This window comes from Mastacembelus armatus, chromosome 17 (genome assembly GCF_900324485.2).
Source record: "Mastacembelus armatus chromosome 17, fMasArm1.2, whole genome shotgun sequence".
Classification (NCBI taxonomy): Eukaryota; Metazoa; Chordata; class Actinopteri; order Synbranchiformes; family Mastacembelidae; genus Mastacembelus; species Mastacembelus armatus.
In genome coordinates, this window is record NC_046649.1 from 21,491,072 (window position 1) to 21,510,557 (window position 19,486).

At 40.1% G+C, this 19,486-nt stretch overlaps 1 protein-coding gene across 1 annotated transcript in view; it reads left to right on the plus strand.

The window, feature by feature from the left end:
- Positions 1 to 19,047, plus strand: part of LOC113134011 (contactin-associated protein-like 4) — a 76,999-nt gene extending 57,952 nt beyond the window's left edge. The window contains exons 16-24 of the mRNA XM_026313176.1: positions 126 to 296; positions 1,772 to 1,990; positions 7,120 to 7,359; positions 9,158 to 9,382; positions 10,914 to 11,047; positions 12,846 to 12,933; positions 15,892 to 16,110; positions 17,295 to 17,366; positions 18,851 to 19,047. Coding sequence (XP_026168961.1) covers positions 126 to 296; positions 1,772 to 1,990; positions 7,120 to 7,359; positions 9,158 to 9,382; positions 10,914 to 11,047; positions 12,846 to 12,933; positions 15,892 to 16,110; positions 17,295 to 17,366; positions 18,851 to 19,047 — 1,565 coding nt within the window. The remainder of the gene's footprint in view (positions 1 to 125; positions 297 to 1,771; positions 1,991 to 7,119; positions 7,360 to 9,157; positions 9,383 to 10,913; positions 11,048 to 12,845; positions 12,934 to 15,891; positions 16,111 to 17,294; positions 17,367 to 18,850) is intronic.
- The last annotated feature ends 439 nt before the right edge of the window (positions 19,048 to 19,486 follow it).

Below are 19,486 nucleotides of genomic sequence, written 5' to 3' on the forward strand. Positions count from 1 at the left end.
TCAAACAAGAGAGCGTAACAGAAATTATACCCTTGTGTAAGCTCATTAGCCGAACACATTGCCTCATTTGTGTGCTCTGAGCTCCATTTAATGCCTTAATAGTGAGTTTTTATTGTCTTTCTTAGGGAACTTCTGGAATGCTGCGTTTTTTGACAAGGAGACATCGTACCTCCACTTTCCCACCTTCCACGGAGAGCTAAGCGCAGATATCTCCTTCCTGTTTAAAACCACGGCCTCCTCGGGTGTGTTCCTAGAAAACCTTGGCATCAAAGACTTTATCCGGATTGAACTGAGCTGTAAGTAGGAGCTCCAGGATAAAGATTTAATCCGGATTACAGTGATGTGTCAGTAAAACCTGGAAGTCAAAGTCTTAATCTGGATCTGTGTAAAACCCACAGACCTAATCTGGTGGGAGAATATTGTTTATTTTAGGTTTGCTGAACTTGTCTTCCTTCTTCTCTCCACTTTAACGTCACAATCAGTTTCCCAGCACAGTCTCATCTCATTCCCAAACCCATAAACCGTCTGCAAAAACTTTGAGAGTATAAAACACTCTCACTCAAAGAAGGAAAATAGGTTTTTCATGAAAGATCATCCAGGATCAAGGTCAGATTGTCTACATGTCCTCAATTTCAACCTACTCCACAAGAATTTAGTCTTTATTATTCGCTGCAAATCAGTTCATTATTTTGAGAAATGACCTTATTCCAAGAGTGAGACGCAAAGATTTCTATCAATCTCATGTTTGTCTATTAAGCAGCTCTGGAATTTACAACCAAAACTGAATCGACAGGCAGGAAAAGCTGGTTTGACTCTGTCCAAAGTCAGAAATATGTCGACCAGCATCCAAACGGAAAACCAGCTGGTTTGTGTATTCGCTGCTTCAGCAGTATTCTTGAATGGCTCTCACCCATGATGTGTGTCATTTACAATATGACAGCAATAACCAAACGGGTTTTTAGCTTCTGCTTCATAGGCGCACCAATGAAGGTGCACACAGCCCTCTGTGCTGCAGTGCCATTTAAAATATGGCAGAAATACTCAAGGGTGTTTTTTTATGTGCTGATGGCTATGGCAGTAATAAAGCAAGTATTAGGTAAAGATGGTGTGGGTTGTTGTTCAGCGTCTCATATAAATGCATTGAATTAGTTATTAGAGTCATCTGTGGTTGACTTTTGAAGCTCATTCAGCCCATCTCATATGTTTGGTTTTACTTTAATCTGCTGTTTTGTGTTTCTATGCTGCATTTCACATTTTCTTGTGGTGGGGATTTGAAGGGACACAGCGAGAATCTAATACAGGGACACTGCTGCACCAACAGCCCCTCTCCTCGGGGAAATCATCGTCGCTGTGGTTGTTCCTACACTGAATGCTGCTGCTCTGTTGGCAGCTGCCTCAGATCGCTCTGTAACACTGCAGCTGGGCCTGAGTACAGTTTCTAAATGAAGTTACTATAGTGTGTGTCTGATGCTGTAATATAGTTTTATCTTCTTCTTCTTCTGTTCTCCCAGAAAAATACACCTCATCCATCTAAAACATGAAGGATTAGGGTCTTTTCAGACACTCCAATATTCTCCAATATTCTCTCCCTTTGTGGGAATGAACTGAGATTTTATGAGGAGAGGAGACCACTTGACAACTGGACCTTTCAGTTCCTGTTCAGTATTGTCCAATGTGTTCCTGTCTATTCATAACCATATTTGTTTGCTCCTTTGATTCCACTGTTTTCTACAATCACTTCACCTTTGTGTCTCATCTCTTTTCTTTTCAGCCTCCACTCAGGTGGTTTTCTCCTTCGATGTGGGTAATGGCCCACTCGAGGTTCGTGTGGAGTCGAGCGTCCCGCTGAACGACGACCGGTGGCATCGAGTCCGAGCCGAGCGGAACGTGAAGGAGGCATCTCTTCGATTGGATGATCTTCCCGCTGCCACACAGGAGGCTCCTGCTGACGGACACTTCCACCTGCAGCTCAACAGCCAGTTGTTCATAGGTGAGAATGAAATAGATGTGGACTGAAGCATTTGTCTGTCTCTCTGTATCCCACCATAGTAAAGCATATACAGTAGTGTATGTAGAGTATATTTTCTCACACACTGTCTTTTTTGTTCTCAAGGGAACCAGTAGCTCAGTGTTACTGTTGTTAGATGCATCTCCTGGAGTCAGCAGCTTAATCATGAAACTTTTCGTCAGATACTGTTCTCTCCCAGCAGTCCAACTCCCTCACAGGACATTAAACATTGTACTGTACAATGCTGTTTCTGGTTCCTCTGGGCTTTATGATAGAACAGTTAATCTACATGGCAGCTAACTTCGCAACGTGCCAGAGAGAATATTTCCCTCAAGATGTCATTTGTTTGGAGGTTTACAAATTACAATCAAGTTTATAAAGACAAAACACGCTCATGATATTTTTATTGTCATTTCTAAGGCCATATTTTCTATTTTATAGAGTAAATATGGTTTGGGGGTGTCTTCCAGTCAGCCTCCAGTTCTAACAGATGCTTTTCCTAATGCAATTTTCCATTGTTTGCATATGTGTTGATGTCTGTGTTTGTGACTGATGCACCAGTAATTTATGCAGTAACATTTTCTGTGACAGTGGAGTCATGTCAAATCAGGTACCAATTAGCAGTGTGGCTAGCTTCACTAGCATTCTGACAGTCACCAGTTTTATTATTGGTGACTTTTGCAGGAATGTAGCCATGTAAGGTATTAAAGGCCAAGTCCAAGATTAACAGGAAGGAGAAACAGGATATCTGCAAACTAGATTAAAGCTGAGATAACTTTACTGGACAGAGGACAATCCTACTGGGTCTTACTTGCCCAAGTGTCCAACCTGTCAATGAACATGGTACATACTGCACAGGTACATGCTTTATTTACATTGCAGTTAGATCAATCAATTAATCGAAAACGATACATACACAAAACACCATGCAACCCTACTCATATATTACCAACAGCTGTAAATAATATTTTCAGTCTATTTTACAATATCTATACATTTATTAAAGATGTGTACATGATAACATGACGGCACTGCATGATATTTAATAGATGCCACTGTCCAGGAGCAACGATAAATGGATGATGATTCATATCATAAAAAAATGTAGGGAATTTAAAGGTGAGTTTTAACAGCTGGTATGGACATGAAGCAGACAGATGCTTTGCCAGATCACACATACTGTACTGTATAGTAGTAGTCGTTTTGTTTTATGTGTGAAGAGCCCTGACTGCATTTGGAGTTCATATCATTAGAAAAACTGTACCTGTAGGGGCTCCATTGTATAAACTGAAGTAATGGCATTAACTTAGACAATAATAATTTTAGGTTTATTGCTAGTGCTTGGTTTTACAGAGGAGAAAAGGTAGAAAGTCCAGCTCTTCTGCCATGTTGGTCTACACTTATTAGGCTGTTATGGATCAAATGTCTCTGAATGGTGATACATTTCATATATTAATATACACAACGCATAGCACTGTACCCAAACTTGGTACTGGTAGAACAGGATGTGATCCTACAGAGCGTTTCATGTCCTCATGAGACTGTGATTAAATCCACAGAGAAATGCTAAATATATTCTCTTTCTTCACATATGCTAATCTGCTATTGGCTGCTCAGCTGTATTGGATATGAAAGCTGCTGAGCCTGCACGTCTTTTCTATAGGATCTCCACTACCTTTGTATTCACATCCTTATAGTACAAAGTCCTGATAGACTCAGATCTGAGGCATGAGTACGTCTGACCTCTTCTCACAGTTGTACAGGCTCTTAAAATTGAAAGAAATCTATAATGCAGTGGTAAACTTGTATCGGCTAAATGCCACCAGCTACTCAGCGTTATTGGATACGAAAGTGCTGAGTTGATGGTTTCTGACCATTGAGCAATAATCACATTCAATAAATAACTATGCACCAGAGAGCAATGGTTATATTTAGGGTGTGATGTGATTTGTGGCAGTCACGCTCTTTAAACAATCTGTACACAAACTTGAAGTTATTCAATAGGGAGCCATGTAATTAACTACCAGGATGGTGAGAATCCAATGCAGACCTCATCAATAGTTCACCTCTGTTTGTCTCAGCTTCATTAGCCCAGTTCTGCAAGTTCAATTCTCTGTTTAACCCTGAACCTGTAGATCTGTGGGAGGAGGAGTAAGGAAAATTCATCACTCATCAGATGTCGTCATACTGCAGATATACTGTACATCACTTCATATCAACAAACACATAGTGGAGAGGAAACAGACCAACAAATGGTGATGAGATTGGTTGACGGCAGCAGGGAAATCAAGGTGAATATTGATTGGGTGAAGGTGTTTATCAGATAAACTGCTATCCAGTGGACAGCTGGATGGCTGGTTGTAGTACAGTGACTTGAGGAGACCGATCACAGGTTTGATGTGTCAGCAGTGCTATGCTCTGTCACAGAAGAAAGAAAATAGTGAAAGTATGGCTTTAAAGAAAATGATTTCTTTGATAAATTCATGTGGCATTTTAATTAATCAGATCATTAGGCTCATGCTCAGAGGTGTAAACATTAAAAGTTAAGTGCGTTCACTCCCTCTAGAGCCAAAGCAGACACTATCATTTTCTCAGGCTGAGTAGACCTCCTCTTGACTTGTGAAATGATCTTTATATGTAAAACTGGTGGATTGCTTAAGGAGATATTTTCATTTCTGTGTTTGGGGCTTTTGGTGTGACTGTAAACTATGCAGAATTTCTGTATGCATAAACAATACAATATCCTATTGTGCACAATCCCTCCCCAGAGACATACGGTATGTGAAGACAAAATACTGAGTAATTTGGATTCACAGGCCTCAGAACCAGCTTATTTTACATTCATAAACCATCTTTTCACATGCATTGAATGTCTAAGACTTGATTTGTAAGGCAAAACGTTTTACTATTGACTGGATTATAAGCTGCTGTGTTGGTTTTGTATAAATTCATAAGCCAAATTTCAGTGTACACTGTATTATGAGCCATAATCCAGCCTTGTCTTATAAGGCATTGAAAGCCATTGTTTTAATAAGCCATGCTGTTGCCTTACATCAGTTTACTGTATATTCCACTGCATTGTTCATTCTCCAGTTCTTTTATTGCTTTTTGTGTCGTAGACTCATAAAATCCATACGCAGCACTTTGGACTGAGCTCAATGATGAATGCAGAAATCATATCTTTTGTGAAGGTTTATAAGCTCTTGTTTCGCCTTGTTTGGATAGTTTAAGCCTTTATTTGTGCCACACCACCATCTATCAAGTGATGTGCTCATACACTGAGTTTTTTCTCCTGCTGTATAGACAAAGTGCCCTCCTGAATGTGGATTTTGAGGTTTTTTTGCTTCATATAGCCCTTGAAGTCCAGCAGTATTGATGCCACATACTCCATATATGTGTCATGTAAGCAATCTGCTCACAAGTTAGTGTTAGCTGGTAAGCTATGTTGACTGATACACTGTTGCTTTTTCCTCTGCTGTGGTGCAAAACAGTTCAGGTATATAGTTTTAAAACGCTGTTGTGTCAAAGTATCCTTTAATGTCAGCAGTTGGAAATAGTTTAGGGGTAAACTGGTGACATGGAGAGACTCTAATGCTTGTTGGAGCTGAAGTTGTTCAGCAGATTGTATGGTTAAAAACCCTACTGTACGGAGGGTTTGTTCTCTAATAGACCTTTCCTTCTTCTGTTGTTGTTCTGTTGTTGCTTTGATCAGAGCTGGTGGTCCTCAGGGATCTGTGTCTGTCCCTGCTGGAATCATCCTTCTCACACAAATTGCATTTCAGAAATTGCATTTCCTTTCTAGTATTGTTTCTCAAACTGAAGTAGAGTTTTGAGGCAAATCCCAAGTTCTAGAAGAAACATTCTTACTTATTTTCTGCATGGCCAAGGTTACAGTTTGAGTACTTTCCAGGCCTGGGTAGATCTTCAGTATAATATTTGAGCAACAGTGTGAGCAAATAACCATTTTTCTTTTGATAAAAAATCACAGGTAAAGGTCTCTGGGAAAACTTGGAAAACAGCTGATGATAGAGGAGGTTTTGACACTGGTAGTCCCCATGTGATTTCTGAGTAAAGCTGCTTGTGTGCAAAGGGTAGTGAATGTGTTTACCCACATATTAATCCAGTTTTTTTTTGGAGAGAAATCATCTGGATTAAGCTTGCTGTGATTATGACACTGATTAACTTATTAAAGCACTTACATAAAAAATGAGAGCAGTGCCTTAATGAGAAAAGATCAAATTATTAGAGTGCGTGTGTGAGTGGTCATCTGTATTAATGATTGTTTAAAGATTAATAGTTCCAGGGGGGCAGTGTAATTATTGAATTATAGCTTCATCAGTCTTAACATCAAAGAGTTGAGAGGTGATTTTCAGTCTTATATTACTCTTCATTGTGTTGAGGCAAGTTTCATATTCTGTGTGGGTTAGCTGATCAATAATTCATAGGAGTCAAATCAGAGCAGAGAGAGGAGGCCTGCAAGTTTCTAACAGAGCTTCTGTTGCTGAACAACAGGAGGTTGTCAGTTTCAAATTCTGCAAAACGATGCAGAAATTGTGCTCTGAGCACAGTAAGAGCTTCAGCCTGTGATCTCTGCAGAAATAGGCAGTTTTCAGGTCTGAACTCTGTGAACAATAGGTGACCATGTTACTTCTCAGAGAGCATGTACAATGTTGAATGCAGAGTTTGAACTGATGTACTGAAGTGAGCATATGCAACGTATTCTGTTTGGCAGGCAGTGACAGCTGATGAAAGCCATGTTCTGCAAACTGTTTTTCTAACAGCTTGTGGCCTCGTTGCTGTTTTGTGCCTTTGTTTCATAAGAGTTGACAGTTTGGAGCTTTTTGGAGGAGCAGAGGTGACATGTGGATCTGTTGAAGAAAACAGGAGGAGGAGGAATCAAACACTGGGGAGAAAGAACATACACAAACTTGTCGACACACAAAGGAATGAGAGAAGGGCTGGAACAAAGAGGACAGTTGACAGAGCATTGAAGTTCAGTTTTCAGGAATAATTGTTTCTTCTTTGTTCAGGAAGCCGTGCCTTTGGTTCGTTAGCTGAATATCTGAAATACAAATGTAATTCTGATGCCATACAATGGTTTATGTTTACAGGAGGCACAGCATCCAGGCAGAAAGGCTTTCGGGGCTGCATTCGCTCTCTGCAGCTGAACGGGGTCACCCTGGACCTGGAGGAGAGGGCGAAGATCACCCCTGGGGTTCAACCCGGCTGCCCGGGTCACTGCAGCAGCTACGGATCGCTCTGCCAGAACCAGGGCCGCTGTGTGGAGAGAGCCAATGGCTTCCACTGTGACTGTGGCCTGTCAGCATACACTGGAGTCTTCTGCCATACAGGTGCACACACATAAGTTTTCCTGTAGCTATTTTACCAGCAGTTTAGGCAGAAAAGTAATTAAAGCTGCCGTCAGTCATTCTGACCCCTGATAGAGCAGAAGGCAGGCACACTGTAACATGAAAAACACTCCAAACACTATATTAAATCGATTAAATATTGCAGTATTTGATACTGTAAAGGGGGCAGCATGGTGGATGAGTGGTTAGCACTGTTGCCTCACAGCAAGAAGGTTCCTGGTTTGAAACCCATCAGGGGCCTTTCTGTGTGGAGTTTGCATGTTCTCCCTGTGCTTGTGTGGGTTTTCTCCAGGTACTCTGGTTTCCTCCCACAGTCCAAAAACATGTATGTCAGGTTGATTGGTGACTCTAAATTGCCCATAGGAGTGAGTGTGAGTGTGTGAGGTTGTTTGTCTCTATGTGGCCCTGTGATGGACTGGGGACCTGTCCAGGGTGGACCCCTGCCTTTCACCCAAAGAGAGCTGGGATAGGCTCCAGCTGATCCCTGTGACCCTGGTTAGGACTAAGCAGGTATAGATGATGGATGGATGGATGATACTGTAAAGATGAATTTTGGTTGGAGTATCTTTCAGTGATGACATTTGTTTCCACCCATTCATTCATCCCTTCCCCTCTTCCTTGCATTTATTTTAGCTGGCTCATGAATCTCTACCAGACAAGGTGACATCTATTTTGATTTTGTGTGTCAGCCTGCTGCTTTAAGAGGAGAACAAAAGAGTGGAAGCATCTGTCTCAATAAAGATGGCTTGTAAAAACTTGTTAGAGGATATAATGTGGGCTGTTAGAAGATGAATAATACTTTAAGCTCTTATGGAAATATGAATGGAAGTGAACATGTGAGTAATGGCAAACTTAATATGTGGGTGTTTATCTGCTGTTGTCTAAAGTTAAAGTTTTTATATTCTTTTACTGCATGTAACACTCATCCAGCCTCCTACAAGCAGATATTGATGTTTATTGCACCTCCATATCTCCCACATCATCCCGATGTCTTTCTGAGTCGCAGTGATTCACTTTAATCACGGTTAATATGAAGAGTTTATTGTTCCTTTTGAAAATTAAATAAGGATCAGAGAGTTTTTTTCACAAAAAAGCCTTTTTATTTACTGCACTGGAAATTAATCACTGGCAAATTGTGAAACTGACCTCACAGAAAGCAAAGCAACAGTACATTTTCAGAAGAAACCTTGGAGATTTCTCCAGTACAGGGCTAAAACAAGTACAGTTAGTTAATTACAAATACAGTTATAAATAAATACAGATAAAAAGTTAAGCAAGATTTATACATTGGAGTATTTCATTATCACTAATTACCTGTTTTTTGATTATTTTGTAAACGTTAAAAGGTTTTAACAAGTGATAAGTTTCAAGACTCTGTTTATTCTCCTTAGTTGTTTCTTTGAATGGTGCTTATAAATGTGACCCTGTTGTTTTCTTGTTGTCCGTGCCAAAATTGTCAGTACTGAGATTTGCATTTCATCAATAATTTCATCCAGAACTAGCACAGGATTAGCTGGAATAGATGATGGATGGATGGATGGATGGATGGATGGATGGATGGATGGATGGATGGATGGATGGATGGATGGATGGATGGAGTAATGAAATTATTCATAATTTGCATGCACTGGGACAATGGGACATTTGTTAATACAAATATTAAAAAATACAAGATGTCATTTATTACTTCAGCATGTACAAAGTCTGTATTAATAGTTGGCATAATGTCATTGTTGGAGAAACTGTCGTATAATCTTATAATCTGACTCTCTTCCTCCAGAGGTGTCAGCCAGCTTCAGGTCGGGGACGTCCGTCAGCTACACCTTCAAAGAGCCATATGAGTTAATGAGGAACAGCAGCGCCCTGCCCTCCTCCATCTACTCTGACATGACCCTGAGAGGAGAGAACGTCTCCCTGAGCTTCAGGACGAACCAGAGTCCGGCTCTGCTGCTCTACGTCAGCTCTTACTACAGAGAGTACCTGGCCCTGCTCATCAACAAGCATGGTGAGGAGGACGCAGTCAAGGCTTTTATTCTGAAAGAGGTGCTTTCTTCTAATGGGTGTTCAAACCTCAGGTGGAGTGGCTTGTTTTGATTTAGTTTTTCTTGGTAGCGTGTATAGATTTTAATGCTTTCTGAACAAATTCTACACATTTAGTTTCGCTTCATCTTCTCTCGGTTCTCCATTTTGTTCTCATCTCTTCTTTTTGGCTGCTGTTTTGGAACCTGAGAGATTATAATTCACTTCAGGAGTTTCCTGGTTTCTCTTTTTGTTTTTGTTCTCACATCTCCACTCATCCTCTCATTTCTTCTTCTGTCTTCCTCATGCTCTCTTCCGTTCCTGTCATCATCTGGAAATATCACCCTCCTCCCTCCTCATCCTCTGCTCTGCAGCTGTACCTGATCTATCAGGATCTGTCAGATCTTTCCTCTCTCTAAGATTCACCCCGTCAGCCTCTGCTGCCTTTCAATCCGTCCAGCTGGGCCGCCTATTCTGTTTTCTCTCAGTTTGAAAAGTACTCAGTGGTGTCATCACTGAGACCTGATGACTGATGCTGAGGATGTAAAGATTTAGTGGGTTGCTAATGCTGGGAGGTCAGCATGTGCAGAATAAAATAGTGGAAACAGTGTTTTAGAAACTTTTGAGTCCAATAATTATGTTGTGACTTTGGCTTTTAAAAGTAGTAGGAGGTACTTTGACTTTAAACTTCCATTTTCAGCATCCAGGAGTCTAATAAAACCAGCACTTTGCTGCTTGATTAGCTGGAAATGGATTTTTTTCTGGTGTTAATGACATGAGAAAGCTGATGGACAGCAGAGCATTAAGGTTTCGTGCTGACTGTGGCGTCGTCAGGTAAATGCTCTTAAACTAAAGTGTCCAATTAAATCCCTGAGAGCTTTCTCTTGTTTGCCCTGAGATGGCTCATTTCCTTTTATCCTCAACTGCAGTTACGCCTGCTCAGCCTGAGCACAATCTCTTTACATAGTGTCAGGCCTCTTTTTGATAAATTTGTTATTGCAGCAGCAGCGGGTAGCTGCAGGTCCTTCTGTAATAATTTCCTCTGTAGAAAAAAAGAGTTAGTGATTTGTAATTGTGAGCTTGTGAAAAAACAATGAAGATCTATCTTTATTTTATTCTCTTTCTTTTAGCTGAAAACTAAAAGGGCTTTTGTCACTGTAAATCTTAATGCTCTGAATATTAAGAGAATGAGTACGACGTAATTAGATTAGTTCTGTTCTGTTCTTGGGAATTAACTCTTATCACGCTAATATAGAAATCTTAGTTAATACAACAACTGCTTCTTCAAAATGTTCCGATTTAACTTTGAAGAATGAAGTAATGAATGCTCACCCTTTTAGCCAACATTATGAGACATGGCAACTTTCATAAAAACATTGCCTAAATTGTGGTATGATTGCAATGCTAATGATGTTCTTTATTCAAATCCTGCTCTCTGAGGGTTGAGTTCTGCATATTTCCTGTGAGAAAAAGTACAAGTGACATGATTTAATGTGTGTGAATGTCTGTGTGTGAAGATAATCTGGAGGTGAGATACAAGCTGGACAGCAGCAGAGAAGCTGAAGTGTTGAGGAGCAGAGGGAGGAGCCTGGCAAATGGACAGCTGCACACTGTTACCATCAGGAGAGTGGCAGACTCTGTTTCTGTGCAGGTAACACACACACACACACACACATAATTGTGGCTAATGTCTTAGCAAGCACCTACATATACATCCAACAGACTGATAGTGATGTGATAACCCCATTGGAGTAAGACCAGGACTCATCATATCAGACCACCTCAGAACTGCCCAGTGTTTTTCTTCTCATCCCTTGTTTGGTGCTTTTAGATGGATGTTTTAGGGAAGAGCCGAGACTGAGGCAGAGCTCTCTAACACTGGACAGTATGTTTCTCTCCAGAATGCCTTTATAATCTTCAAGCTTCAAGGTGCCCTGTACCAGACGTGGCAACCCAAGCCCATAGTATATTGAGCCTCCTCCATTCTTTACAATGAGCATAGTGTTTGTTTTCTCCTTTGAACTAGAGCTGATGGGACTTAAGCAAACAACTCTCATTTTGTTTCATCTGTCTGAAAGATGTTCTCCCAGGAGCACTGAGTTTTGCCGTTATGCATTTGATCAAGCTCCAGCCAGGTTTTATGTTTCTCTTTCAGAAGTGGGTCGTTCCTGGGGGGGGGGCTATAGTCCCAATATCACGTGGCTTGGAGATGGTGTTGTAGGTTTTACCTTGACCATGCTTAGCAGTTGTTTTCTTCCATGTTTCCTCGGACATCTCTCTGCTCTTCTTTCTCTTTTCCATGGGTAGTCTTCACACAGTCATACCAAAGTGCACAATAGCACTTTTCTCCTTTTGAATACGCTGAATGACTGACTGTAAGATTTAAGACGTGATATCAATAATTGAAGTCAATAGTCTGCTTGAAAAACAGTTGTGGAATAAGCAAGAATTCAGCCGTTTTTACAGCATCTTATTTTATTCTATGGACAACCAAATAAAAAGTATGCATCTTAAAACAGCTTTTAATTACAGTACTTCCTAGCATGCATGGAGCATTGTTTCAATGAGTTATAAAACGTACCAACCCTGTGTCTCCTCATCTCTTATTTTGCAAGTTCATGCATTTTAATGTTGGACTGCAACTGTTGTAAGAGCACAGCTGCTGCTGTTGTGTTGCTGACATACTTTCAGCATGCAACCAGAGTAGACAAGTTTTTTCCAAGTTTTCCTAATGAGACGCCGATTTAAAGGGCAAATACAATGACACATATAGATGTACACACAGCAGCCACCAGCAGCTGGTGTCCTGGGTGCAGCTACGACAGAGCTCCAGGGACAAACTACACATTAAAACAGCCACAAATGATATATGAAACGTTCTAATCATGTCTGGATCTACTGAGTCTCTTATCTTGTTAACAATGGCTTCAGATGATATATAAGGCAAAATTCATCTAACCAGGATACAGCAGCTTGGGTGTCTGTATAATTATCAACACGGTGAGATAAACAACAAGGTGACCTGGTCTTGCATGGATGCAGCCTCCTGATTCACTGTGTTGCGGGGCGCCAGTGAAATATGAGGTGCGTCTTATCAGTTACCATCACAGAATCATTTTGTCTTCATAATGTAAAGAGATAAGGTCTGGAGAAACGTATCTTATAACCATTTACAACAGATTTACATAAAACAGGCTGTGTTTTGGTCCCCAGTAGATAAATCCTCATATTTACTGTGCACAATTGATCTTCCCACAGGATAAACTTGAGATTTTATTTAGTTTTTTTTTTTTTTTGCCGTCTTCAAGCCAAAATTTCGTCTTTGCTTGTAAAGTCTCTACTGGTCAGAGTCACCAGTAGAAGTTAGAACATTTCAGAGCTACATTTAACATTAGTTAATCTTTTATTGGGGAAATTAACTTAACTAACTAATAATACTCTGCTTTCAGATTGACCAGAATGCCAGAGAAGACTTCAACCTGACATCTGATGGAGAATTCAGGGCAGTCAAGTCTCTGGTGTTGGGCAGAGTACACGGTAAGTGAGGAGGCAGTAAAACCAAAGACAAAGTCCTTTTAGTCAGAGAGCACTCAGACTTAAACTCATTTGAATAACAGCTCTGAGATGTTTGGCCTCATTTGACACTCAACTTAGGAACGTTTAAAGAAGATAAATGCAGCTTCTGCTGTTTGAACCAAGACTGAAATATTATGCAAATTATTTGGAGAAGAAGTCTGAGGCAAAGTGTAAGAACCACTTTAGCATGAAGATGGAGCCACCTACACCAGACAGCAGGCTATTACTTTTGTATTTCATTTCATAAGAGCTGAGAGGATTAAGAGTCTGAGCAGTACAGTCCAGGAGGTCATAATGCTGCTGCAGGATCTGAACTGGTAAACCACCTTTAATGCACAGTAGTGCAGTCAGTTTTACTTCAGGCTTGCTGGAAGAATACTAGTTAGATGTCAATACTCGAAGCATGATTGATTAGTTGATGTGAACAGAAATTGTAGAAGTTTCTACCATGAACAAAAGGAAAGAAGTTACACTTTGAGTTAAGTTTTGAGACGTTTCACACACTTTTTAAAATCTGGGTAATATTCCCTTGCTCTCTGAGAGGGGATAAACCACATTTTCATTGAGCTGCTGTTCCCAGTCCTGAACGGGGACCTGTAACAGACTTGGGGTGAGACAGTAATTGGCTCTGTCATGACTTATTCATGTTCTCTCTGAGCAGCCCCTTCAGAGACAGACTGAGATATAAGCTGTTAATAACATGAGGGGCTGAGAGGCCGCAGGCTGCAGTCACTGCTCTCTGATAAGACACAGTCACTGCACACACACACACACACATCAATTTAAAAGGAAACACACTGACTGTTCGTGTGAAACGTGAGTCAGCGTCCAGAAGTTAAAACAGAATCATCAACGTAAGATAATTATATGTTTCTGATTTCTGTGAGGTATTTTGCTTTGTTTTGCTTCTGTTTCTGGAATCTTCAATCCAAATCCAGTGTGACAAAGCAGAGTGTATTAGTGTATGTGGTACTTTAAATAAAAAAATAAGCTTTATTTATTCATTTATTTTTAATTATAAGCTATCTCTAAAGTTTTAATCTTGAATTGTACACATGCACGAATATGTACTGATCTAGTTAGTAATTTAAGAGTCTTTTTCATTTTACCCTTTATTTATATATATATATATATATATATATGTCATGTGAGTACTATTTTTCATTTTTTTAATTTTTTGCAATGTATACTCTGCCAATGCTAGAAAAATGTATTTGATTATCAGCTTTATTTCTTGTTGGTTATTGGTTTTGACCTTTAAGCACCTTGGTGTCAATATCTACGGTTAGTTTACACAACAAATTACAATACAGCATTATCTATGAGTTCTAGTCTTTGCATGTCTGCTGTTGTCTTTTCAGACCTAAACTAAGTCAGTGAGTCAAGCAGCTCAGTGTAGCTCAGTGGGTTTCAACAGTCATGTCCGCATGTGACCGGTCCTCCCCTCTGTCAAACCAGAGTCAGATCAGGATCCGAAAAGCAGCAGAGAAAGTGGGTTTTCTGTTGTTTCCTCCCAAGCCTGTCATCCATCAGCCTAACTAATGGAGCCAGGAGGAGTACAGTGAGACAGACAGATGGAGAGAGGTGATGGAGTGAAGAGAGGATCAGCTGAGAGGCTCTTACAGGCTGCAGTAATGTTTCCTGCTGCTCTCTCCGACATGCAGATGTGTCCTAGTAAAACCACAGTCACCTCTCAGTCACCTGAACAGACACTGATGCAGCTGGTCCCAGCGGTAATGTCGGCTTTCACAGCTGCTGTTTACGCTGCTGCCAAGGAGTGGAGGTGAATGATGAAGTCAATAAAATGGACAGATAGGGGGCGAGGCTGCACATCTGTCTTGCAGAGTGATAAATGCTGGCTTGAAGTGAAACGCTGACAGTGTGTCTGCCATAATGTGGGTATGTGGGAGGTTATATGTGTATTAATCATTGCCCTATTCTGATAACAGTGTAATGTGAAGCAGTGTCAGTGAACCTTTCAGTGTGTGTTATGATTTACTGGGTCAAGCCACTGTGTGGGTTGTAAATGTGCAGCCTTAAAACAAAAGGTTAAAAGTTCACTTACCAGTACAGATACATGAATGTGCCGAGCTATTTCTGACCTTTGCTCTCGGCACGGTTGCAAATGCTAATCTCTTTCTTTGTCTGTTTCACAAATGATTATCCCTGTTGCTTCACTAGTATCGAAGGAATTATTTTACATAATGAAAAATACAGATATTAATCATAATTATAGTATCTTGCATTCATGAGGTCTGTTCTGTAAGTATGAAATTAGTACCAGCTTAGCGTTAGGACTGGAAGGAGAAAGCAGTTGCCCCAGCCAACAAATAGTCCAGCATGTAAGCCTCATAAAACCAAGATGTTTTCGTACAGATTAAACAAATGACGGGAGCTTTAGGGGTGTTAGTAGGTGTATTTTTCAAACTCTGGACTGATCCAGGCTAGTTTTACTGCTAAGCTAAACGTCCGCTGGGTGTAGGTGTAAGAGTGGTATCAGTCCTCTCATCCGAGTAGTGGCAAGATGGCAGGAATATGTCTTTTCTAAAATCTATTCTGAGAAATTGTAACTTGACTCCATCATTACTGACAGCTGTCAATCACTTTCCTCTTGTCGTATGTAAATGATTTAATCTAGAGCTGTTTCTTTTGCCTTTGAGGACATGCAGGAAAATGGTAATTCTCCCTTCTAATGTTTGCAAGTTGAATAATCTAATGTTCTTATTTATTAGGAAAATAGTCACACAGTTTTTCAGTGCTGTGGCTGACAAAAGACGCCTGAAAGTGGTTATTACAAGAGGAAAACATCTGGTTGTGCTTATTTAAAGAATCACCAGACAAAAGCAACAATACAGAATGATTTTTTTTTTATTCTGTTGAATAAGTCAAAACCTCCCTGTCGTTCTTTTTTCCTTCCAGATTCAGATGAGATGGATCCAGACCTGGCCAGGTTGGCGTCTCTTGGTTTTACCGGTTGTCTGTCAGTGGTTCACTTTAATTTCATCAGCCCTCTGAAAGCTGCCCTGCTCCACCCAGACACCAGCCCTGTTATCATCACTGGACCTTTAGTCCAGTCCAGCTGTGGATCCTCTGCTTCAGCTAATCCCTACTCAGCTGAAAACACACATCACCTGTCAGGTAAGAGCAGCAGTCGGGTCTGTTAATTCAGAAAACTTCAAACATTTCATTCATTTAGGGAAGGTTAAAACGTCCAGTGCTGGTTGGTTATTAATTCAGAGATGGGATGTGTGTTGGGTTTATGACTTTGTCTGGGTTTGGAGTTTATCATGCTCCTGTGAGGATGTGATATCGCACTGATATCATTTCAGCTCTCCACATGACACGGGTTTATTTTTAGATTTTCATTTCAGTCTGTTGGTTCTATTTTTGTTCCATAGTTTTTACGTCCTCCCCCATACTAGGTGTTTTTTTTTTTTTTAATAATGAAACTGTCCTCCAGCTGTTTCATTTTCACAGTTATTCCTTTTTTATTTTTTGTTGTGTTGAACACAGAAACAGAGGAAGTCTGTCTGCACAGAACTGCTTGGGTTCTGGATACAATAAATCTGTCAGTAAAGTTTTCTGCGAGCTAACGGGCTATATATTCACACAATGCACAGTCTGGGGGGGGGGGGTCCAGTAAGGGCTCAGCTGTGGATCCTATGGTTCATCTGCCCATAGCTGTAAAGGTAAAGCAAATGAAAAAGTCCCCATATTTCTTTCCCAAGGTGCACTGGTGCAGGTAGTTTGGCTAAAACACTAATGATATTTTAAACTAAATTCCTGAACTGTATCCCTAAAAATAATGTGTATAGAAATAACTTTCTGTCTATTTCTCTGTGTATATGTATTCTTCGTGGGAGCTGCCGTTTCAAAGTGTATAATGAGCTCATTAAGTATGTACACCTTGTTGAGGAGACTTGTGACAATATGTTTGATGAGATAATTAAATTGGACCACAGAGGGAGATTTCAGTGGCATTTCTTTCCTCTAGTTCTCATACGGCTCCATGTTGCTGCAGTAGAGTTTCTCTGGAGAGCTGCTGCTGTGAATGCTGATACTGTGATCTGTGTGTGAATTTCTCTTCTTGTCTGTTTTACTGCTCTGACTTATTTTCTCTTGCTTTTCTTCTTCTTTTCTCTCATTTTCTTCTCATATTTCCTCCCTCCCGCCATAATTTCTGCTCGTCTTTCTTTGTCCTCCTAACTCTTGGTGCTCTCTGGGTTTTTCATTTTCACCTCTTGTCTGTTTTCCTCTTTTTTTTTTCTCGCTTCTATCTTCCTTCCTTTCATTTCTCCCTCCTTTCATTTTCTCTGCTGTAGACCAGTCTGGTTCAGTGGGTTCAGGTCAACCTTTAGTCAATGCCATCAGGACTGACTCTGCGCTGATTGGAGGTACTGGACTGTTTCACCATCTTTCACTGTGCTGAAACCTGTGTCGTCTTATTTCACTGTGTTTGTATTGTATTTTTTAAACCGTGTCAAAAGACTTAGTCACAGGTTACACTCAATATTTCAGTAATGAGAAACATTCTGCTGAAAGCCAGCAAAGGTGATGCTATGAGAAAGAAATTCTGTCAAAGTAAATTAAATTTTTTTGTCCTTCGGTTCAGTCAGATTGGCTCAAAGTGAAGCATAAGATAATAAGTAGATAAAAAAAAAAAAAAATCAAGATAGTCAAGTCATTTAAAGCTGTCCATTAAATCTCTGTGATTTTGTGTCTCAGTGCACAAAGAAGAGCTCGACTAATTAAACCTCTGCTGATGGAGAAACCTTTGCACTGTTATCTTCAAATGCTTGGATGTTTTAAAACCTAAGTAATACAGTGTGAAATTGATTTCAGCTATATTTTGGAATTTCATTTGGATGAAACGTTCTCTGGATAAATGAAATGTGCAGAACACAAGCAGAGTCCAAACATGTGAAATTTTGTTTCGTTAAAGTCGGATTTGCAGAACGACCAGAATGAAACAGTGACAAACGCAGGGGAGAGAGAGAGATGAACAGAAATCATGTGGTGAACCCACTGTGATAGATTTATTTTACAGAGAGTCAGCACGGTATTCAGAAAGGCTTTCCAGGAACATGAACTCATCAAACGTTCACAGCTGAGTTACAATATGGACTTCAGCGTACAGGATAATCCTTTATTTTACAGGTCTCAAATTTTCCGTTTAATTTCCTGGAAACTTTGCTTCACAACTTTTAAAAAATTAGCAAGTATTTAGCAGTAAGTTACTAAGACATTTCTATGTAATTTGGTACTTTTCATAAGAGAAATATAAAGTCTCAGTTGCCACATTTGTCAAATTGTTATACTATACTAATATACTAATAGGAAATGTGTAGTATGTATCATTAACAGGTCTGAACTAAACTGACTGACATACTGTAAAGAAATAGCAACAATATAGAAAATACCAAAATGGAAATAAAATTCATTTATATATACTTACATTATATTTTTACGAAACACTGTAAATATACTTCACCCTGAGTTATATCTGTGCATTTAGTGAAGACATGGATCCAAAATCTTTGTCTTAGCTCAGTACAAAGTGACAAATACATAGGAAAGTCAAAATACATCGTCCCACCGTAGCTAGCAACCTAACTATGTTTACATCAGAATCAGTCAGTTTGAGCTGTTGGCTGCAGCTTATCAAGCAGCTTTACTGTTTGTTAAATCACAGTTGTTTTCTGTGTATCTACACATTCAGATAAACCCATGGCAGTTTTTAGTTGTCAGAAAGCTTACCTTGCCTTTCCCCACTAAGCTAGGCTTACCTTTTCTCCAGGCATAGGGATGAAACCGTCATAAACTAGCAGTTATTTCCCAATAAGTCTGTAAATGTCAGTAAATGTTGACTGCCTTGCAGGTGTCATAGCAGTGGTGATCTTTGTGATTGTGACCGGCCTGGCAGTTACTGCCAGATTCCTGTACCGGAGAAAAGAAACATATCGAAACCAGGATGTGAAGGAAGTCAAACAGGAGGACAGCCCAGATTTCCCTTTCAACAACCAGACTGACTCCCAGAACATCTCCAGTGAAAACCCAAAGGAGTATTTCATCTAACTGGAGGCCTCTATGACCTGATGAACTGCTGATTGTTGGAGCTGAGGGTGCAGACAGGGTTTCCTGCCATGCCTCAGGACTTTACACTGCACTCAGACACTTCTATGGAGACTGTGGCTCCACAGAATATGTAAAGCAAAAAAAAGAACAATGCACACGTTTTTGTCTTCTTCTGTGTGTACTGTACATACTGATACAAACAGGCAACAGTGCTGGACTTATAGGGTGTCGATATCCTTGTTTCAGAAATTGTAAATAGTAAAAAATGTAAATATTGGAATAATGTGTACAACCATCTAGCTAGTGTCACTTTGTCATATGTTGCAAATACTCTGACCTTTTTCTGGGTTAATTTATTCACTCGGCTTTTTCTTCATTTCAGGTGTGGGTGCTGTGAAACTGATTCACTTTTCTATGAGGATGGCGAATAGATGGTAAA